The sequence below is a fragment of the Neoarius graeffei genome, chromosome 23, assembly GCF_027579695.1.
Source record: "Neoarius graeffei isolate fNeoGra1 chromosome 23, fNeoGra1.pri, whole genome shotgun sequence".
Lineage (NCBI taxonomy): Eukaryota > Metazoa > Chordata > Actinopteri > Siluriformes > Ariidae > Neoarius > Neoarius graeffei.
Genome location: NC_083591.1, coordinates 21,263,072 through 21,287,339, shown reverse-complemented (window position 1 = coordinate 21,287,339; position 24,268 = coordinate 21,263,072). Strand labels below are relative to the sequence as shown.

Sequence of the window (24,268 nt, the reverse complement as noted above, 5' to 3'; positions counted from 1 at the left end):
TCAAAAATACAGTAAGATGAAACCTAGGCCTGCTGTTGGTCTTCCGCTGGCATCTCAGCACAATGAAACTGTGGCAGTGGACCTTCATGAACTGAAACCAGGTCTGTGGTATCTTCACATTATTGATCAATTTACACGATTTAGTGCAGGAAGCATTCTAACCACAAAGTCAGGACCTGAAATTGTTAAACACTTCATGACTGGATAAGCATGCATGGCCCACCGCAGAAGCTGTTCAGCGACAATGGAGGAGAGTTTAACAGTGATGAGGTTGGAGATATGGCAGAAAACTTTAACATAGAAGTAAAAACAACAGTTGCATACAGCCCTTGGAGCAATGGACTTTGTGAGCATCACAATCACACATTGACAGAGATCATAAAGAAACTGAGAAATGGCAACAACTGTGACTGGGACATTGCATTGGACTGGGCGCTTATGGCAAAGAATACCATGCAAAATGTTCATGGCTACAGTCCTCATCAGTTGGTGTATGGACAGAACCCTAACTTGCCTTCGGTATTGACTGACAGGTCACCAGCTTTGGAGGGCAGCACAAAAAGTGAGTGGGTAGCAAAACACATCTCTGCCTTGCATGCAGCAAGAAGGGCATTTACTGAGGCAGAGTGTTCCGAGAGAATCAGAAGAGCACTGCGTAAACAGCTACGCAGTACTAATGAGAGATATAACGTGGGTGACAAGGTGTACTACAAGAGAGCAGATTGCCCAGAGTGGAAAGGACTGGGCATTGTCATAGGCCAAGATGGAGCAGTGGTATTTGTCAGGCATGGTGGTATCTGTATTAGAGTACACTACCTGAGACTTATGAAAGAAAGAGATATAGCTGATGAACAACAAGCTGTGAATGACAGTTCAGAAAGTACCACAAACTTTGAACAGACACAAAACTTGACATGCTGCTGATAATGTGGATCATGATGATGATGCTGCAGAGAAAAACACTTCTGCTGACAGTGATATGGATGACACAAGAAGAGGAGTATCAACAGGGGTGGAGACTGAAACACATCAAGTAGATGATCACACGGATGCAAAATGACATGAGAGCTGACGCTTGTCTGAAAACAGGACAAATTCTGAATTACAGAGACAACCATAGCGGGACTGTAGACAGAACAGAAGTTCTTGGTCGAGCAGGTAAAGCTACAGGCAAATACAAAAGCTGGTACAATTTACGATATATTGAACCAAGCAATGTTACGGGCAAGGCTGATTCAATTGATATATCAAAGTTGAACGACCTTCAGATAGAGCCCCGTTATATCCACGGATAACAATGAGGATGTGCTAATAACAAAAGATGTCATTTGACAGAAACTGTGTAATTTGACAGCAAACAGAATTGTGTGTAAGCTGAAGTCCAAGAAAATAACACTAAACTTTCACTAAACAAGAAGAAATAAAAAAAAATTGGAGTGATAACAATGTGTTTGAAGTTGTTCAGGATAAAGGACAAAGGAGCATTACCACTCGATGGGTATGCACTCTGAAAGGGACATCTGCTGGGATAGTACCAAAAGCAAGGTTAGTGGCAAGAGGTTTTGAAGAGCTGAAAGTGTCAGAGCTACAGAAAGATTCGCCGACATGTGCCACAGAATCCCTTCAACTACTTTTGGCTGTTATCTGTCAAAGACAATGGACACTACATTCCATGGACATAAAAGCTGCATTCCTACAGGGAGTGGAACTATCACGTGACATTTACATCAGGCCTCCCCCTGAGGCAGGCTGCAAAGAAACATTGTGGAAGCTCAAGAAATGTGTTTACGGCTTGGCAGATGCCTCACTATACTGGTATAACAGAGTGAAAGAGATGGTGCTGGAAGCAGGAGGCAAAATGTCCAAAGTAGACCCCGCTGTTTTCGATTGGACTGACAAAGACTGTGCTGTGACTGGGGTACTAGCCTGTCATGTCGACGACTTCATATGGGGAGGCACTCAAAGTTTCTCCAAAACAGTGATACCCCACCTCAGGTCAGTCTTTCAAGTAGGACGAGAGGAGCACGATCGTTTCTGCTATGTTGGAATGGACTTTGTGACTGTTAATAGTACTGTGCAGATTCACCAGGAGAATTACATCCATACACTTGGATCCTTCATGAGCTGTCAAGCAGGACTCCCCTCTGCATGAAGAGGAAAAGGATCAACTAAGGTCAAAAATAGGCCAGATTCTCCGGGTGGCAAGGCAAAGCAGGCCGGATGTAATGTTTGATGCCAGCAACTTAGCCTCTATGATCAAGAATGCAACAGTGCAAACAATTCATGAGGCAAACAGAATTGTGTGTAAGCTGAAGTCCAAGAAAATAACACTAAACTTTCAACACTTGGGAAGAGAGAGTGCTCTCAAGATTGTCGTGTTTAGTGATGCTTCCTTTGGAAATCTTTCAGATGGAGGCACTCAAGGAGGACATTTAATTGTTTTGATGGGAGAAGATGGTAAATTTTCCCCACTCTCTTGGCAGTCAAGGAGATTGAAGAGGGTTGTGCGAAGCACACTTGCTGGAGAAACATTGGCAATGTCTGATGGAATAGACAATGCAATCTTTCTAGCTACATTGTTCTCTGAACTGACATCAGGTGGCGCTGCGCACAACACCACCTATAGTCTGTGTGACTGACAACCATTCACTTGTTGATGCACTTAAGTCTACAAAGTCTGTCTCTGAGAAAAGACTTCATCTAGAGATGAGCAGCATCAAAGAACTTGTCCAAATACAGAAGATTGAGCGTGTGTTGTGGAACAACACAAAAGATCAGCTTGCAGACTGTCTCACTAAAAAGGGTGCATCGGCCCACCAGTTACTTAAAGCACTGAGTGATGGACAATGGAAGCTTGACTAAACTAAAAACTTAATTTTGTGTATTCTGTGTACCATTGTTATACCTTTGCACTAAAGTACAGTCAAAAAATAAGCTAAGTCAGGTTATGTGCAATCTTATGTTCTTTTTGTTATGAAATCTTGTTCTTACCTAAATGGCACTAAGGTAATGTAAGACAATATTCAGGTCATGCTTTGTCTGTCGTGTGTAATGTTATGCTCACTTTGACATGAAATCCTCAGGGTTTGTTTGTTCTTTTCTTTGTTTGTTTGTTTTTTTTTTAAAAGAGAGTGAGTTTGTTAACTATGTATTTCCGGTTTTGGTACTTTGATTTTGGTTCGTACCAGATGTAGTAATTGGGTGGAACTACTGCTGTTGTTGTACGAGTGAACATGGCGGTGATGGTACATTAAACTGAGTTAAGGAAGCACGATGTTTTCATTGAGTTAACACTAATCTTTGAGAAACTGGATTGGCAGAATGTTGCCTGTGAAGAAAAGAACATCTTTTTATTACCCTGTGCCAAGTTAATATTTACTAAAGTGCAATTTTCAAGAGCCGTAGATTGTATTTTATTTATTGTTTTTGTTGAGTGGTTTTGTTTGATTGTTTATTTATTATATTTATATATTTTGTACGTTCCATTGTTGAATAAGTTGACTTAGTTTACTGTTCTTTGAAAGGGTGTATTTGCATGATTATTTTTACTCTTGGCATAAAATTGTCTTGAAAAGACGTCAACAATAATATCGTTTATCGCAATAATTTCTGAGACAGTATATCGCCCAACAAAATTTATCGTGACAGGCCTAACCATGCATTGCCTGATACGGCTCAAACTTCACAGGTTGTAGGATATCATGGTTCGGAAGGTATCCACATGTCCAAGGACACCCTCTGGTATAGCACCACCATTTGGGCATGGACAGTAATGACTCCATTGCCGAAACATGCTACATTTTGCTGTACTCTTCCTAGGCAGTTTGTTGGATTCATGCCATATTTGGTATTAGTCATGTCAAGATGTTGCTGATTTTAAATTGGAAAGGGATTTGTGATATCTTGCAAGATGTTGAAGTAGAAGACGCCTTCATGATGTCATCACCGCCATTGGCCAGAATCTCCAGTGACTAATACAACGTTTCCTGATGTTAGAATGTGTAATTAGATTTGTACAACCCCGATTCCAAAAAAGTTGGGACAAAGTACAAATTGTAAATAAAAATGGAATGCAATGATGTGGAAGTTTCAAAATTCCATATTTTATTCAGAATAGAACATAGATGACATATCAAATGTTTAAACTGAGAAAATGTATCATTTAAAGAGAAAAATTAGGTGATTTTAAATTTCATGACAACAACACATCTCAAAAAAGTTGGGACAAGGCCATGTTTACCACTGTGAGACATCCCCTTTTCTCTTTACAACAGTCTGTAAATGTCTGGGGACTGAGGAGACAAGTTGCTCAAGTTTAGGGATAGGAATGTTAACCCATTCTTGTCTAATGTAGGATTCTAGTTGCTCAACTGTCTTGGGTCTTTTTTGCCATATCTTCCGTTTTATGATGCGCCAAATGTTTTCTATGGGTGAAAGATCTGGACTGCAGGCTGGCCAGTTCAGTACCCAGACCCTTCTTCTATGCAGCCATGATGCTGTAATTGATGCAGTATGTGGTTTGGCATTGTCATGTTGGAAAATGCAAGGTCTTCCCTGAAAGAGACGTCATCTGGATGGGAGCATATGTTGCTCCAGAACCTGGATATACCTTTCAGCATTGATGGTGTCTTTCCAGATGTGTAAGCTGCCCATGCCACATGCACTAATGCAACCCCATACCATCAGAGATGCAGGCTTCTGAACTGAGCGCTGATAACAACTTGGGTCTTCCTTCTCCTCTTTAGTCCGAATGACACGGCGTCCCTGATTTCCATAAAGAACTTCAAATCTTGATTCGTCTGACCACAGAACAGTTTTCCACTTTGCCACAGTCCATTTTAAATGAACCTTGGCCCAGAGAAGACGTCTGCGCTTCTGGATCATGTTTAGATACGGCTTCTTCTTTGAACAATAGAGTTTTAGCTGGCAGCGGTGGATGGCACAGTGAATTGTGTTCACAGATAATGTTCTCTGGAAATATTCCTGAGCCTATTTCGTGAGGTCCAATACAGAAGCATGCCTGTATGTGATGCAGTGCCATCTAAGGGCCCGAAGATCACGGGCACCCAGTATGGTTTTCCGGCCTTGACCCTTACGCACAGAGATTCTTCCAGATTCTCTGAATCTTTTGATGATGATATGCACTGTAGATGATGATATGTTCAAACTCTTTGCAATTTTACACTGTCGAACTCCTTTCTGATATTGCTCCACTATTTGTTGGTGCAGAATTAGGGGGATTGGTGATCCTCTTCCCATCTTTACTTCTGAGAGCCGCTGCCACTCCAAGATGCTCTTTTTATACCCAGTCATGTTAATGACCTATTGCCAATTGACCTAATGAGTTGCAATTTGGTCCTCCAGCTGTTCCTTTTTTGTACCTTTAACTTTTCCAGCCTCTTATTGCCCCTGTCCCAACTTTTTTGAGATGTGTTGCTGTCATGAAATTTCAAATGAGCCAATATTTGGCATGAAATTTCAAAATGTCTCACTTTTGACATTTGATATGTTGTCTACGTTCTATTGTGAATACAATATCAGTTTTTGAGATTTGTAAATTATTGCATTCTGTTTTTATTTACAATTTGTACTTTGTCCCAACTTTTTTGGAATCGGGGTTGTATAATATAGAGTGTGTGAAATCATTTTAAATTTTAAGAAATACCTGGGTCTGATTACATTACATTAATGGCATTTTGCAGACACACTCTTATCCAGAGCAACATACAACATACGGAGCAGTTGGGGGTTACTTGCCTTGCTCAAGGGCACTTCAGCCATTCCTGCTGGTCTAGGGAATTGAACCAGCAACCTTATGGTCCCAAAGCTGCTTCTCTAACCATTAGGCCATGGCTTCCCCCTCAGTTTATGCAACATATTTTTTTTCTGTTCCTGAATATTTGTTTTGTTCAAGCAAAGGCTATAACGTTTTTGCTGAAAGCTACTGATGGTTTGTTTGCTTGTTGTTTTGAGGTTGCCATCAGTTGCTTTTTATTGAAGCAGTTTTATTGACGCCGGCCCTGAGTGCTTGACGTCACAGCAGGAACCGGTTTTAAGGCTGAGGCCTTTGACAGCTATAGACCAAAGTCATAAAAATAAAAATTTATGGTGAAAGTAAGAAATACCATTACCAACTTGCTCAACTAAGACTGATTTGACTTCATTGATTGTGGGTTGACTCTCATTAAAACAGGATAGGTGTTATAACTGCATGCATTTTCACTGATAAAACGTAAAAGGTTAATTAAATAATCAGATGAACTGAGACAATCACATTCTGAAGCAAATTAAATAATCTTACATCGGTAACTTAAACACACAATACAAGTTACATGTATTAATCTAAATGCAGGTAAACAACGTGTTTTTGTTGTTTTATATCCAAATGAGAGTCAGAGCTTACCCGTCTGTGTTCTCACTTCTTGAAAGCCGATCTTGTGGCCTATTGTTTTGAAACAGTCTGACTTTCAGTTGTTCGTTCAGTTCTCCATTCATTTGCTTCTTCCACGTAAGGGCGGGATGGCAGCAAGATCCAGTGAAGAAATCAGACTGCTGCTCCACTCATTCTCCATTCTTTCCGTACCGAGTACTCCGCCATTACTGCTCGGCTCAGGCAATTACTAAAACCCAGGATAGAACGTCACCGGTTTTAGCAACCACCACAGGGAGGTCACTGCCCGAGCGGTATGTCCCGGGTTTTACCAACAACCCTCGGCTCACGCTCTGGGAGAACTGGTGCAACTGAACTTGCCTTCCTTTTAAAAAATGAATAAAATAGATGCTTTTCTTTTCTTGTAGTTTTATGTAATTGTTGGTACTGCACCCTCTTTCAATACAGGCTTATAGCTCCTCAACAGATCAGAGGTCTTGTACGAGTCTTCAGTAAAATGTGCAGAGCAGAGGAGAGACAACTTCGTAGGTGCTCAATGTGCCCATGAACAACTTGCAAAACGCATCCAAATCTTTGCAGTTTGACTGTTCTTGGGCCATGAATGCAACGTAAATTCACCTTCTGTCATGTTGCTGGTACATCTACGTGGCATGGCGATAAATTAGTTCAAAATGGAGGATTGAGTGACTTCCGATTGGTGAGTGGAATGGAGTAGTGATGTTTTTCTAGACTCCTGCCACACACTTTCTAATTTGACCATTATTCACTCAAAAATTATTGCAGCTAGTGACTGCGACATACTAAACAGTGTCTTAAAGAGTTTTGCCAGCCAGCATGACATCCAAGCCAGGTAAACCGGATAAGAAAAAAGTTACATTGAGCAAGGGACTGGGCGTGGTCCCAGAGCTCTATAGCGCCTTCGAGAACAAGCTTTGGTTGAGATGAAGTTGCTTGGATGGGCACAAGATTTGGTGTGATTGATACTCTTGTGATACGGGACAAAGTTCACTTGGGTGGAGTCAAATACAACCAACAGGAAGTCAGCCATGCTGGATAGAATGTGGGATTTTTAAACTTTCCCATGTTATTTTGAGGGGCTCACTATGGCTATAAACTCATGGAACTTTGCACATGCATTTGTCTGATGACATCATTTGAGTTGATGTGGTGAATCACCTAGGTGGGATTCATTAACTACATAGTGCCCCCTAGTTCAAAAATACAAATTTTGACACCTTGGAAATATTCGAAAACTCAGGAAATTTTGTGCACTCATGAAAATGAGGCAAAAGTTTATTATTCTTGGGTTCTTTGCCTTGGATGAGGCTAGAAGACATCATAGCGCCCCCTAAAATTTTGGATTCAAATTTATAGCTTCGGATGCCACAATGTTCATCTGATGCTCACGAGTTTTGGAGGGAATATTTGTCCTCACTAAGACACACATTTCCCATTGGTTTGTATTAGCTCCGCCCAACAGGAAGTTGGCCATTTTGGAATTTGATTTTTTAACCTATTTTTTTTTTTACATACTCTCTTGCACTTCTAAGTAGTTCATCAGTTTCCCTGAAGAGTTGGTAGGAATAAATTTCACACAAGTGTGGACAGTTGAAAGTCACACTTGGAGGACGCTCTGGACACTTACAGTAATGCTTTTATGGTTGAGGACTACAGTTGACTTGTTAACTTTGGGACTGCGGTTGTCGTGAATGGTTTTGCACTCAGGTTTCCATCAATGAAGAGTTTATGACTTCATGTTAAAACTGTTAATGTTATAGTCATGTTGTCTGTTGTTGCCCAAATGAGGATGTGTTCCCTTTTGAGTCTGGTTCCTCTCGAGGTTTCTTCCTCATGTCGTCTGAGGGGAATTTTTCCTTGCCACTGTTGCCACAGGCTTGCTCATTGGGGATAGATTAGGGATAAAATTAGCTCATGTTTTAAGTCATTCAAATTCTGTAAAGCTGCTTTGCGACAATGTTTATTGTTAAAAGTGCTATACAAATAGACTTGACTTGACAAGAACAAACTGCTGCCGCTAACCCAGCTATCGATCATGCTAGCCGACCTAAGAGTGGACCTGTTGATCAAACCTGACTCTCTTTCTGTCAGATTTGAAAATAAGATTGCTGCCATTGATACAAAGTTAGACGCGATACAGTCCACGGTGAACAATCATGAGCAACATATCTGTGGTGTGGAATCTGGGCTGAGCCAATTGCAGCTATTAGCAACACAGGTAACTTCTGTGGCTGAAGATAACGCAAAGCTGAGAGCTCGGCTCACAGACCTAGAGGGGAGAAGTAGACGGTGCAATGTGCATCTCATAGGAGTGCCTGAAGCAATAGAGGGTGCAGGGCCAATGATGTTTTTTCTAAACTCTTGGTTGATGTACTGGGAAAAGACATGCTACCTTCTCCTCCGGAACTCGAGAGAGCCCATCGTGCACTCAAACCCAAACCAGCTGAGGGAGAAAGGCCCAGAGCAGTGATCATCTGTTTTCATAAGTTTCAAACTAAGGACACTGTAATTCGTGCTGCCCATCGGAAACAAGGCGAGTTAAAGTATGATAGTAAGCCGATCTACATATACGAAGATTACTGCCCCGAAGTGCTGGACCAGCGTGCTGAGTACAAAGAGGTAATGCACTAGCTCTACACTCTCCAACTCAAGCCCTCACTGCTATACATAGTTTTCACATGACATCACAGAGTCGGGGATTCCCTAGTGGCGGCCATCTTGTGGGTCAAGCTTACCGTACGGGTCACTGAGCACACATTGTAACGCACGAGTACAAAGTCTTCAAAAGAACCCAAGCAGGCTATTTAAAGCTAGCAATGGTGCACACCTGTTGTATTCACGACTGTCGTAATAGGTCAGATGATGACATCAAGCGGAGCTTTTATGGAATTCCCACTGTACGGGAGCACGAAGGCGAGCAAACAAAGAAACTCAGCATACAAAGGAGAATCAACTGCAAGGATTATCAGCCTTCCAAACACAACAAAGTCCGCTCCAATCATTTTATAAGTGGTAAGTTGTTTAAATAAACAATTGTGTTTAAGTTTGTTTTTGGAAACCAAAACATCGTGTAAACAATCTCTGGAGAATGCCTAACTGGAACCACTGAGTGTACGTTTACATTGTAATGTACACTTAATATCGCTTGGTACAAGGCTGCAAACATATGATTATTACTGGCCTATAAACTGTCATATTTATCATAAACACAAAATGTAACAAGCCTACATACCAGTTAATTATATTACAAAGTTTATACTGACATGGTACTGTAATACCACTAATGGATGTAAAATTTGTCTTAAATCAACTCGATATTATACACACACACATTTATATGCAGTGTTGAGAGCTCTAAAATTCCAATGTTTACATACCTTGGCTGTAATTAGGACATGACTGTCACTTGTTTTTATATGGTGGACTTCACGGACCCAGCCACAGACAAAATAATTGTATGACTCCAGCGACTTGTATGCTTTGAGGTCGTCAAGTGTGTAGGCACTTTTACTATTCACGAAATAGTTCACAATATCAGGGTATGATATGGATGGCAGCCCTGCATAGTCACTTGAAAATGCATCTTTGTCCACTTCGTAGGGGTCAATTCCCCCAATCAAGGCCAGTTTGGGTGCATACTGTTGTCGTGAGATGTCGTCCAATGTATCTATATACTTCCGTTTACTTGATTTTGCCGACATTGATCTTTATTTTAGAAAACTGACTATATAGCTTCATAAATTCGTCCGAGATAACGTAGCCGGTAATGGCTGGTCCGTTTTGTTTGCCCCACAAGATGGCGGCTGGAGGGCTTTCCCCGGAATGCCGTGACGTCAGTGAAAACTATCTATACCCAGCGTGGCTGTTTATCAAGGCTGACGACAGGGGTAAACGGCGACTGTCATCAGTGAAAACAGCTCAGCAGGTTTGGGCCACGTACCAGAAACTTACCTCACCAATAGATGACTGACTCAAGTTAAGGCTGGGTGTCACAGGTTCATCTTTTCTTGTGTGTTACTATTCTTTTTCTTTGGTATTGATAGGGACAAAAATGAATGCAGGGTAATAAATGGAGTTATTGCTAATCTTGCCTGTGGCCTGGAAGGACTGTGAGCTGTAGCCTACATCGGTATATTACGTCGTTGCGTGTTATCTATTTCTTTTTGCTTTACTTTACTCACATGCCATTGAGTGGCGCAGCTGCTAAAGATGAGGCTGTTTTGTTAACTGAGCTTGTTAATTGTTCATTGGTTCTATAGGATATTTAAAGTTAGCCTCTGTGGCGTGGAAAGCTGGACTCACTGATGTTTTTTTTCCTTCTCTTTCTTTCTGCAAGACTGCTCTGTTCAGTTTAGTTGTCATTTTAAGTTTTGCCTGTTGAGCCCCTCTAGGTTCGTCACGCATAGAATGATGGATATTACTGTTCAGCAGTGTATTGATACAGATTGTGGTTGTTTTATTAATACTTAAACAACGTGGCGGGGCAGAAGATGAGAGGACAGGAGCCCTAGGAGAATTTTGTTAAGGGAATATGGCACATTTGTGCAAGGGTTGTGGGTGCAGGGGTGGCAGGGGATGGTGGGACCATGTGGGGAGGGCTGGGGATATGTTTTTACCTGTGTGTTTTGTTTTTTGTTTGTTTGCTTTTGTTTTTTGTGTGTCGTGGTGTTTTTTTTTTTTCCTTCGTTTTTCAATTCTCAGATATTGTGCTACATCATACTATGACATCATACTTGCATACTATGCATACTTGTATCATACGTCATACTTACATACCCATACATCATACTATGCATATTATACTACATAGATAACCCATCACTTGTATGGAAAGTAAAAAAACAGTGAATAATATCCGTTTCATATCATGGAACGTAAAGGGGGCAAACCAAGCTACTAAAATAAGATTATATCTCGCATTCAGGGGCTGAGAGGAGATGTGGTGTTTATGCAGGAGACACACCTGTGTAGTTATGAGATTTTGCGCATTAAAAGGGGCAGGTTCAGTCATTTGTATCATTCGAAGTTCAGTGCTAGAGCTAGGGGAGTTGCAGTTTTGATTCAAAGCCGCATTCCACTTGAGCCAGAAAAAGTTGTAGCTGACTCATCTGGTAGGTTTGTTATAGTGTCAGGGAGGCTGTGCAATACCCCAGTTATCTTAGCTAGTGTTTATGCACCAAATTGGGATGATGAACAGTTCATATCCAGGTTTTTCACCTCTATTCCCAATATTGAAACATACCACATAATTATAGGGGGGGATTTCAATTTTGTTCAAGATGCTGATTTAGACAGATCCTCTTCTAGACCATATTCCTTTACAAACTCGGCCAAACTATTAACTTCCACTGCAACAGAGCTGGGTTTGTTAGACCCATGGAGGTCTAAATTCCCAGATAAAAAATCATTTTCTTTTTTTTCCACATGTCCATCATTCCTACTCTAGAATAGACTTTTTTCCTTTTAGATAACAGATTACTCTCTAATTATACACGCATGCGATTACCATAGCATTTTACCATAGCATTGTAATTTCAGACCATGCTCCCACATCATTAGACATACATTTTCCTACTTGCAGACGTCCTCTAAAACCATGGAGATTCAACTCACATCTACTAGCTAATGACCCCTTTGTTGATTCCTTAAGATCCATCATACGGTTATTTTTTTAAATTATTGACACCCCAGACGTGTCCAGAGGCACTTTTGGGGAAACTTTCAAGGCATATCTAAGAGGTCACCCAATTTCCTACACAGCTCATCTTAGAAAATTGACTATGTCTAGACAGTTAGAACTAACACAACAGCTCCTGGAAGTTGATGACAATTACTCTAATAACCCAGACCCCACACTCTACAAAAGGCGCCTGCAGCTTCAATCTGAGTTAAATCTTTTAACTGCAAATGAAGCAGAACTGCAATTGCTCAAATCTAGACAATGGATTTTTGAATCAGGCGACAAGGCTGGCAAACTCCTTGCCCAGCAAGCTAGAGCTGCAGTTGCCTCTAGGCTTATCCCAAGTGTTAAGTTACCATCAAGCATCACTCTGACAGACTCAAAACACATAAATGAAACATTTGCCAAATTTTATTCTGATCTATATACATCAGATCATCCTCAGATTAATATGGTCAATATGCTCAATATTATTGAATTTCCCAGAATAGATGAGGAGTTGGTAGAAAATTTAGCCAGCCCAATTTCACCAATGGAGGTTACAAGCGCTGTTGGGGCTTTACAAAGTGGCAAATCACCGGGTCCTGATGGATTCACGGTAGAATTTTATAAGAAATTTGCCCCACTTCTCTCCATGGTCCTAAGTGATGTATATAATGAGGCACTGTCTGTTGGCCGACTCCCCCCAACCTTGACTAATGCTACTATTTCTCTTCTGCTTAAAAAAAGACAAAGATCCTTTATTATGCAGTAGTTTTAGACCCATATCACTGTTAAATGTTGATTACAAAATTCTTGCCAAAATTCTATCCCTCCGTCTTCAGCAAGTTCTACCAAGGATTATTTCATCAGATCAAACAGGCTTCATGTTAGGAAGACACTCATTTCACAACACCAGAAGACTTTACTTAACATGCCCAGCTCCAGCACTCCAGAGGCTGTGCTGTTGCTGGATGCTGAGAAAGCTTTTGACAGGGTGGAATGGGACTTTCTCTTGGAAGTAATGGATTCATGTTTGGGATTTGGGTTAGGCTCAGGTTTTATTTCATGGGTGAAATTGCTATATTAATCTCCAGTAGCATCTGTACAAACAAACTAAACTATACAGTCTCACCCCCCTTTCAACTCCACTGTGGCACAAGACAGGGGTGTCCACTATCCCCTTTATTGTGTGCCATAGCTATTGAACCTCTAGCCATTTGGCTAAGATCTGAACCAAGATTTCAGGGTATCTTTCGCTAAGGAACTGTACACAAGCTATCACTGTATGCAGATGATTTATTCCTTTACGTATCAAATCCTTCCACATCACTCCCAGTAGTCTTAGACATTCTAAAACAATATGGCCAATTGTCTGGCTATTAACTCAATTTTGGAAAAAATGAGTTATTTGCAATAAACAACTTAGTTGGGGACCTTCCAGATAATATAGCTCCTTTTAAAAGAGTAGATATAGGTTTTAAATACTTGGGCATATTTATCACTAGGACACTAGCTGACACTTTCAACAAAAATTTTGTTCCCTTACTTGGTAAAGTTGAGGAGGACTTTGCCAGATGGTCAACTTTACCCCTGTCTTTAGCTGGCAGGGTGAACCTCATTAAAATGCCTGTTCTGCCCGAGTTCCTTTACCTTTTTCAACATATTCCTGTACTCACCTCAAAAAAGTTCTTTGCTAAGTTGGACAAATCAGTATCAAAATTTCTTTAGGCCAGTAAACCTGTGCACATGCAAAAAAAAAAAAAAGATATTGCAGCTCCCTAAACGGGTAGGGGGTCTTGCGCTCCCCAATTTTTTGCACTATTACTACTGGGCAGCTAACATTCATAAATTGCTATACTGGACTGATAAAGTCATTACCAATCAGCCGGCCTGGGTCCAAATTGAAATTTCTTCATCTCAGACCTCATTTGCCCCTTTTCCACCAAAGCAGTTCCAGGGCTGGTTCGGGGCCAGTGCTTAGTTTGGAACTGGGTTTTCTGTTTCCACTGACAAAGAACTGGCTCTGGGGCCAGAAAAAACAGTTCCAGGCTAGCACCAGCTCTCTGCTGGGCCAGAGGAAAGAACCGCTTACGTCAGCGGGGGGCGGAGTTGTTAAGACCAATAACAAGACCGCGAAAGATCGCCATTTTTAAGCGCCGAGAAGCAGCAGCTGTACAAACACGAAGTCATCCATTATTATTCTTGTTGTTGTTGCTGCTGCTGCTGCTTCTTCCGTGTTGTTTTTGCTTTGATATTCACACCAAGGTTTATGTAAACGTAGCGCCGTAACTGACGTATACAGCGACGTAATGACGTATACAGCGACGTAATGACGTGGCTCCGCTTAGCACTGCGAGCTATGGAAAAGCAAACTGGTTCTCAGCTGGCTCGCAAGTTGAACGAGTTGTGAACCAGCACCAGCACTGGCCCCGAACCAGCCCTGGAACTGATTTGGTGGAAAAGGGGTAATTGAGGGCGTGGCTGTATTCTTCACTCTGTGTCAACCACTGATGTAAGCATTAATCCAGTAGTCAACTAGTCACTCAAAATCTGGTTGCAATTCAGGAAACATTTTGGCCTGCGAGAATGCTCTATTTATGCTCCAGTGTTGCACAACCACAATTTTAAACCATCAACTATGGACTCTGCCTTTCAATTTTGGTCTGAGAGTGGCATAACTTCTATTCATGATCTTTATGACAATGGTACTTTCATGTCCTTTACTGACCTGTCGACCAAATTTAAGATCCCCCCCCCCTTCCATATTAGACAGTTCATTTCATTATCTCTAGCCGCTTTATCCTGTTCTACAGGGTTGCAGGCAAACTGGAGCCTATCCCAGCTGACTACGGGCGAAAGACGGGGTACATCCTGGACAAGTCGCCAGGTCATCACAGGGCTGACACATAGACAACCATTCACACTCACATAGACAACCATTCACACACCTATGGTCAATTTAGAGTCACCAGTTAACCTAACCTGCATGTCTTTGGACTGTGGGGGAAACCGGAGCACCCGGAGGAAACCCTCGCCTGCCACGGGGCTCGAACCCGGACCTTCTTGCTGTGAGGCGACAGCACTAACCACTACACTACTGTGCCGCCCCAAATTAGACATTTTATCCAGAAAAATTATCCTGATTTCCCAAATCTCCCCACACAGACTTTGTTAGATACTCCTTCTTATGATGAACCCCAATCAGAGAGGGAATATTTCACATTAGTGCCTTGGACTCCATTACTTCAGTCTTCCCACAACAAACAAACAAAACTTTGGGAACAAGATCTAGGGCTAAATCTTGAACCAGACCAATGGGACAACATTCTTGAGTTAGTGCACAATTCCTCTATCTGTGCCCGACATGGGCTAATCCAATGCAAACTCATACATAAGATCTACTACACTAATCATAGATTGTCAAAAATCTATCCCAATGCTGCAGACATTTGTAATAGATGCAACCAGTCCCCTGCCGATCTCATGCATATGTTTTGGTCATGTCCAAAACTGATAGACTTTTGGTCTAAAATATTTGATACCCTTCACATGGCCTACTACAATGTTGCGGCTGACCCCCATCACCTCCCTGCCCTTTTTGGTGTTCTACACACCAATACTTTATCAACTGAAGCACAGCACAGTATGGCTTTCTGAACTCCATTGGCCAGGCGTTTCATTTTGCTTAACTGGAAACACACCTTACCCCCATCCTATAGCCGATGGGTTACGGAAGTCCTGTTCAGCTTAAAGTTGGAGAGGCTAAGGTTTTCTCTCAGAGGCTCTCTGAGGAACTTTGATAGAATCTGGAACCCCTTGCTGTCCATTATAGACTCACTAAATATTACACCTGAGGAGCCAGATATCCGAGTCCTTGAGCATTGCGACTTTTTTTTCCCTTTAAATTTCCTGTTTGTGTGTTCTTTTCTTGTCTTTTTTTTTGGGGGGGGATTCTGAAAAATGCAAAACTGAAAATATGAGCATTCTGTGTTTCATGTAGGGATTTTTTCCCCGTGTTTTCAATCTGTAGATCTGTATTGTTGATGCTCAATAAACATACGACAAAATGGAGGATCGGAGTTGCAGTCAGCTCTGTGTTTTAGTATAGCGGAAACAGCGATGAGACCAATAGACTTCCTGCTGTGACGTTACAGATGTCAAGGTCATTCACTCAGACCGCTACCTATATGAATCACTTTAATTGTAAAAACTGCTATATTAGATTTATTGTTTACGCTTAAAGCTATTCCTGTGCCATTCTTGAGGTCTCAAGGCATTTATAAACGAAAGTGAGGCCATGGTTCTGCGTATATGTTTTAAGATAGCTTCGTTTATATGGATGCAAGTCTGGAAGCCTTTTATTTACAAAAGATGCAACAAAAAAACAAAATGCATGAAAACATGAGAGTGAGTAACACAATGAATGTCAGCATGGGGGGTAAAAAGATGATTGCAAGACAAAGAAACTAACAGAAACCAGGGTTTAAATAAGGTAAGTGTCCAAAATGAAAACAGGTGTGTGTTAAGTTAATAAGCAGGGTGTTTGAGAATTGTAGTTCGAGGGGACATCCTTGCAGACTGTGTGGTATGCTCTGGGAAGTGCAACCTGGAAGTCTTGCCAGGCTCCAGTTCTCAGTGCTAGCGTGACCATTTTCAGGCCAAGGTAAACCGCGGATAACTGAAACCACAGTTACTAAGTCAGTGAATACGGCGGTTCCACTGTAAGTAAAAATGTTATATGTAAAATGTTAAATGTTATAAACTTTTGCTTGAACAAAATGTTTTCAGAAATGGAAAGTGAACTCTTTCAACAGACGTGATACAGCTTGATTCATAGCATGTTGCTAACTAGCTAATGTCTCAGCTTGGGCTGTTTCACCAGTCTCATGGAGGTTTGCTCTCCATAGTTTAACTGTCTCTTCAGTTAAATAGAGTCAGGTGGGAAGACACGCTATCCATTACTTTTATGTCATATAATTAGGATTGTGTATGTAAAAGGGGCTGACATCTTTTACATCACGACCAGTCACAACACGTAAATCTGATTTGTTCTTATTCTCACTGGAGCCATAACAAAAGATTACCGTAAATGTTATCAAGTCACCAGGGGTTAGATTGTTTCGATTTTGCAGTTTTGCTCCCATTCCCACACGACATCATTACAGCATAATAGTGGAAAATGTATGGTTTTCAGAGTGAGTGTGAATGGGGTTTTAGATTCCTGTTCTTGGCTGACAGGAGTGGAATTTTGTCTGCTCTTTTTTTTCTTCTTCAAATCAAATCAAATTTATTTGTACAGCGCTTTTAACAATAAACATTGTCGCAAAGCAGCTTTACAGAATTTGAACGACTTAAAACATGAGCTAATTTTATCCCTAATCTATCCCCAATGAGCAAGCCTGTGGCGACGGTGGCAAGGAAAAACTCCCTCAGACGACATGAGGAAGAAACCTCGAGAGGAACCAGACTCAAAAGGGAACCCATCCTCATTTGGGCAACAACAGACAGCCTGACTATAATATTAACAGTTTTAACAGGTATAACCCTCAACTGTCCTCATGCGGCCGTCCTTCACAGGAGTGGGGCGATAAAACTCCGACCAGACACAGGGCACCAGGATGGATCAAGCAGGTCCGAGGGGCAGAAGAGGCCAGCATCTCAATCCCAGGATCAACATGTAACTCAGAAGGACAGATGGGGGGGGTGAGAGAGAGAGAGAAAGAAAACACGTTGTTAGGTATGCCCTAAAAATGGCAAGTATTAAATCTGTGTGGTAGGCTCGCAGAGACGAGAGTCTTTACATCAGGCATAACACACAATGGCATGTTAATATGGTAAAATATATCATGACCTGCTCTGGCAGGATGCTTGATTGGGTGATGGGAGCACACTCCTCAGCAATGATGAGATGCAGATGGGACCCTTAGGGCTGGCCAAGACAATTCAGTTACATTTCACCGGGTCTGGGACATGCGACAGAATGTCTGACGGCTGATTCCCTGCAGGCTACGATAGCCAGTCGAGGTCTCCACCAAAAGATTTCCTGTTGACTCCATGTAACTCAGAGGGACAGATTTGGGGTGGGGGGGAGAGAAAGAAAACACAGGTGGTTAGGTATGCCCAATGTCACCTGAATAAGTAGGAACAGTATACATATTGCACCGAGTACAAGCAGGGACTCCGGCAACTAACTATGACAGCATAACTAAAAGGAGAGAGCCAGAAGGTAACACAGGCATGAGGGAGCCCCGGGACATAAAGCAGCCAGCCACTACACCGTCAACAAACTCGAGTGAGCAAGCGAGTGGGGACTGACAGCATCCATACATCCCAGTTTACCAAAACACTCTATGTCTGAGGACCCTCCAGATCTACTCCTTTACCTCATAAACACCATTAACAAAAGGCTTGACTAAACAGATATGTTTTCAGCCTAGACTTAAATGCTGAGACTGTGTCTGATTCCCGAACAGAACATTGTTTCTTCTCCCCCCCCAACTGTTGTAGCCCATCCATATCAAGGTTCAGTGTGGTGTTTGTTCTCCATTCTGACCATATTTTTTTCAACATTCTGATAATGTAAAGCTCCTGATCTATATCTGTGTATTTTTATGCATTAGGTTGCTGCAACATGATTGACTGATTGGATACTTGCATGAATGAGCCTTTGAATTCCTAATAAAGCGGGCAGTGAGTGCACATAATGAATTGTTGTGTTTGTATGTTACAGCTTGGATTGGAGGCTTTCTCTCTATCACAATAGTCAGTTTGCTGGCTTTGGTGGGTGGAGTCCTAATACCACTAATCAACAAAGTCTGTTTTAACTTCCTGCTCAGCTTCTTGGTTGCCCTTGCAGTAGGCACGCTCAGTGGAGATGCCCTCCTGCACCTTATCCCACATGTAAGTTCATACATGAAAATTGTTAAGCTGTGTGTTCTGGGCTACTTCTGAATGCCATAAATATACATCCCCAATTCTAAAAAAGTCAGGGCACTGTATAAAACATAAATAAAAACAATGTGAAGATTTGCAAATCGTGTCATTAAAAATAGTGCAAAGACAACACATCCAATGTTGAGGCTGAGAAATTTGTTTTTTGAAAAAAAAATGCTCATTTTGAATTTGATGTCAGCAACACATTTCAGAAAAGTTGGGACAGGGGCAACAAAAGACTGAAAAAGTTGTGTAATGTATGGGTAATTCCGCCCCAGATCACCAGATTTAGAAAAATGTTTGCCACTGACCATCTCAGATTTGCTTCATACTTTCTGGAAATGTTGTCAGTGTGCCCAATAGATAGTGTACAAAATTCTAGGCGTGTACCTTCATTAGTTTCTGAGATATAGGGGCTTAAAAAAGGGGCGTGGCCCCGATTTCACTGTTGAAACGTGTGCTACAGAAAACGGACCTAACTTCCATAAGTCATTACTTTTAAACTATTCATGCAAGATACATGAAATTTTCAAGGATTGTTCTTCAATGCCGGATGCCTTTAAATACTAAAATAGAAAGTTCACAGTTCAATATTTGCCAAGTTATGGCTTCCTGAAAATCATAAGAAAAAAGGGCTTTGGAGCAAATTTGACGCCCCATATCTCCACATTAATGCACACCAGATCTTTCAAATTTTCTTATATATTACTCATGTTATAGTACTCTTTAGGCAACTAGGTGATTTCACATGGATTGACCCGTGTATTTAAAAAAAAAAAAAACTAATTAGGTTAATTGGCAACAGGTCAGTAACATGATTGGGTACAAAAAAGGGGGGGGGGGGGGAGAGTATTCCAGAGGGGCTGAGGCTCTCAGAAGTAAAGATGGGGAGGGATTCACTGCTCTGTGAAAGACTGCGTGGGCAAACAGTGCAACAATTTAACATTCCTCAATGTAAAATTGCAAACAATTTGGGGAGTACATCATCTATGGTACATAATATAATTAAAAGATTCAGAGACCCTGGAAAAAACTTTGTATGTAAGAGACAAGGCTGAAAATGGACATTGGATGCCTGTGATCTTCAGGCCCTCAGGCGACACTGCATTAAAAGCAGACACGTCTGCAGTGGAAATCACTGTATGGGCTCAGGAACACTTCAGAAAACAGTCATCTGTGAAAACAGTTCATTACTGCATCCACAAATGCAAGTTCAAAACCATATATAAACAATATCCAGAAACACTGCCACCTTCTCTGGGCCCGAGCTCTTACAATGGATTGAGGCAAAGTAGAAAATTTGTCCCGAGAATTGACGAATCAAAAATATAAATTCTTATCATTCATGCACACGACATGGGTAGCTTGTACATCTGGGAAGGCATCATTAATGCTGAATGATATATACACGTTTCAGAGCAATATGCTGCCATCCAGACAAAATCTTTTTCAAGGAAGGCCTTCCTTCTTTCAGCAAAATGATGCCAAACCGCTTTCTGCACATAAAGTTACATGACTCCATAGTAAAAGAGTCTGGGTGCTAAACTGGCCTGCCTGCAGTCCAGCCCTGTCTTCTATTTAAAACATTTGGTACATTATGAAGCGCAAAATAAGACAAAGGAGACCCCGAACTGTTGAGCAACTAAATTTGTATATCAGGCAAGAATGGGACAACATTTCTATTTCAAAACTACAGCAATGGAGCACTTGCATGTGACGTCACAGCCGATCCAGATTGTGACAGACTCCATCTTGTCAGTCAAACGCCATATTTCCGCCTTCTACTTCTGGTTCTACTTCTACCTTTTCTTCTGGAAAACCCTACTATATACAATTCTACTACAACGGCTGCGGCTACAAGCTCTCCCTACCTGTGCACGTTTTTTATGTTTTTTACACAAAAAACATAAAAAACGTGCACAGGTAGGGAGAGCTTGTAGCCGCAGCCGTTGTAGTAGAATTGTAGAATTAGTATTTTTGCATGTTGTTCGTCTGTACCGGACTTCAATATCCACTACAACCATATGGACTTACTGGACATTGGTTTCCAGCAGAAAATGATGGTTTGTAGCAATTTCCATCGCATGCGCAACATTCCGGATGAGATAGCGAGACCAGCGGGGTCTCCGTGGATTGTTATCGGGTCTGGCAGGTGAAGGAGGCGGCGTCGGGAGAGGAAGCAAAAGCGAGGCTGTAGAGCCGGTGTTCTGAAATTTCTTCCTACCTATAATTTCTTCCTACCCGTAGCGGAAATTTATAGCTGTATCTGATATTTTGTCCTACCTTGTGAAAATATCCTACCAGCACATATATCTTCTTCCCTCTGTGTTCAGGGTGGTAGCAAATTATTATAGACATCAAACCCCTATAAATATCTGCTTCCCTCCATCTTTTAGGTGGTAGCACATTATTATAGATATCAAATCCCCATAAATATCTGCTTCCTCTGTGTTCAGGGTGGTAGCAAATTATTATAGACATATAACCCCTATAAATATCTGCTTCCCTCCATCTTTTAGGTGGTAGCACATTATTATAGATATCAAATCCCCATAAATATCTGCTTCCTCTGTGTTCAGGGTGGTAGCAAATTATTATAGACATCAAACCCCTATAAATATCTGCTTCCCTCCATCTTTTAGGTGGTAGCACATTATTATAGATATCAAATCCCCATAAATATCTGCTTCCTCTGGGGGGGTGGGGTGGGGTGGGGGGGTGGACAAGCTTCACTGCATCGTAGTCCAATGCCTCCCCTGTGTGTGTGTGTGGGGAGACAGGCTTCACTCAACCTAGTTGGACTACGACGCAGTGAAGCCTGTCCACCCCCCACCCCCAGAGGAAGCAGATATTTATGGGGATTTGATATCTATAATAATGTGCTACCACCTAAAACATGGAGGGGAGCAGATATTTATAGGGGTTATATGTCTATAATAATTTGCTACCACCCTGAACACAGAGGAAGCAGATATTTATGGGGATTTGATATCTATAATAATGTGCTACCACCTAAAACATGGAGGGGAGCAGATATTTATAGGGGTTATATGTCTATAATAATTTGCTACCACCCTGAACACAGAGGAAGCAGATATTTATGGGGATTTGATATCTATAATAATGTGCTACCACTTAAAACATGGAGGGAAGCAGATATTTATAGGGGTTATATGTCTATAATAATTTGCTACCACCCTGAACACAGAGGAAGCAGATATTTATGGGGATTTGATATCTATAATAATGTGCTACCACCTAAAAGATGGAGGGAAGCAGATATTTATAGGGGTTTGATGTCTATAATAATTTGCTACCACCCTGAACACAGAGGGAAGAAGATATATGTGCTGGTAGGATATTTTCACAAGGTAGGACAAAATATCAGATACAGCTATAAATTTCCGCTACGGGTAGGAAGAAATTATAGGTAGGAAGAAATTTCAGAACACCGGCCTGTTGACTAAGCTCAGAAAACAGCCACTCAAATCTCCACTGCTAAGCCTCTACCTCTCCAACGCTAGATCCATGGTAAACAAGACGGACGACTTGGAATTACAGCTGGAATTACCTTATTCTATTCTATAATCGGCTGGTCAGTGCTATACTCAATACTTAAGTGACTTATCCATCCAATGAGGATTATTTTCTTGTTTAAAAGATGCCACATCTGAGGGCAGCTGACAAATCCTGAATTTCTGTAAAGATAACTGTCCAGAGATTTATAAGCACGCAGTGCTTCACCACTGAACAGCGAGGGAAAGTTAATGAGGTACTTATACACGTCTGGGTATTCCACTGGCAGTTCCATATCCACTGACACGGTCATGAAAACTCCGTCCGGTAAGCCATAAGGGTCACTAATCTGTAGATCGTTTATTTTAGACATGTATCTAGTTATCTGTTCATTAGAAAAATGAGCCGTGTAGTCCATCGGTTGAAATTGATCCATTCTGTACATGAGTGCAGCAGTATTCAGCTGTGTTTTTTACCGACAAGATGGCGGCTGTGTACTTTCCGGTCACGTGACTGCAAGATCTCTATTGGTCTCCTCAGTTCCCAAGCTTTTGCAGTGTTAAAAGTAGAGGTGATGCAACACAGTGGTAAACATGCCCCTGTCCCAACTTTTTTTGAAACGTGTGTTCCTTACATCAAATTCAAAATAAGCATATATTTTTCAAAATGAACAATACAGTTTCTCAGTTTCAACATTTGATATGTTACCTTTGTACGATTTTCAGTGAAATATAGGGTTTCCATGATTTGTAAATTCACATTCATATTTACAGTTCACACAGTGTCCCAACACTTTTGGAATTGGGGTTGGAAATTAACGCATGGAGCAAAAGCAGTTTGTCAAGAGTCTGTTTTAATAATTTTATCTGTCTGTCAGTCTCAGGGTTACCATAAGCACCATCATGCTGCCAGTGAGAAATTGGAGCATGGTCACCATGGTGACAGTGAAGATTCCCTTAAACCTGTTTGGACAGGGTTGACTGCGTTGGGGGGAGTCTACATCATGTTCCTCATTGAGCACTTCTTGACCCTTGCAAAAGTGTTCAAAGACAAAAAACAAAAGGTTAGACACACTAGTAAACTGTAACCAGCTGAGTCAGCAGCATCCTTTTTACACCACATATAGTGAGAGGAAATAAGTATTTGGACACTTATTTAGGGCCTGAGCACCGAGGTGCAGGCCTATGGCCTGCATGATAGGTGCAAAACCCTATTGTTTTCGGCATGTTTTTTTCCCCCTTCTTATTACGGCCCGAGCACCGAGGTAGGTGCAAAGCCGCATTGTTTTTGTCCCGTTTCTTGTTGTTGTTGTTATTATTATGAGGGCCCAAGCACCGAGGTGCAAAGCCCTATTGTTTTCGGCATGTTTTTGCTTATTATTATTATTAGGGCCCGAGCCCTATAGGGCGAAGGCCCTATTGTTCTTGTAAGAGTTCACTATTATTAGGGCCCGAGCCCTATAGGGCGAAGGCCCTATTGTTCTTGTAAGAGTTCACTATTATTATTCTTCCGTCTTCTTCTTCTTCTTCTTCCGTCTTCTTCTTCTTCTTTATTTTTCTCCGCTGTTGGGCCATTTTCGGGGCGCTTGCCATGGGCGAAAACGCACGAAATTTGGCACCAGTTCCGAGAATTGCCACCGCTACTCAGAACCAGAAGCCCAAACTTGGCCGGGGCTCCGGGCCTCTATAGCGCCCCCTAAGTCGTTGTGATTTTGGCCTCCCGCATTAAGGTGCCTGGGTGCCATGTAG

The 24,268-nt window shown here is 41.6% G+C and overlaps 1 protein-coding gene across 4 annotated transcripts in view; it reads left to right on the top strand.

Annotated features, from left to right (window-relative positions):
• Window positions 1-24,268, top strand: part of slc39a6 (solute carrier family 39 member 6) — a 191,051-nt gene that overhangs the window by 118,224 nt on the left and 48,559 nt on the right. For 3 of the 4 annotated variants that reach the window (XM_060905928.1, XM_060905929.1, XM_060905927.1), the window contains 2 exons: window positions 18,802-18,971; window positions 23,398-23,583. In XM_060905928.1, coding sequence (XP_060761911.1) covers window positions 18,802-18,971; window positions 23,398-23,583 — 356 coding nt within the window. The remainder of the gene's footprint in view (window positions 1-18,801; window positions 18,972-23,397; window positions 23,584-24,268) is intronic. The other variant, XM_060905930.1, reaches the window with a different exon arrangement.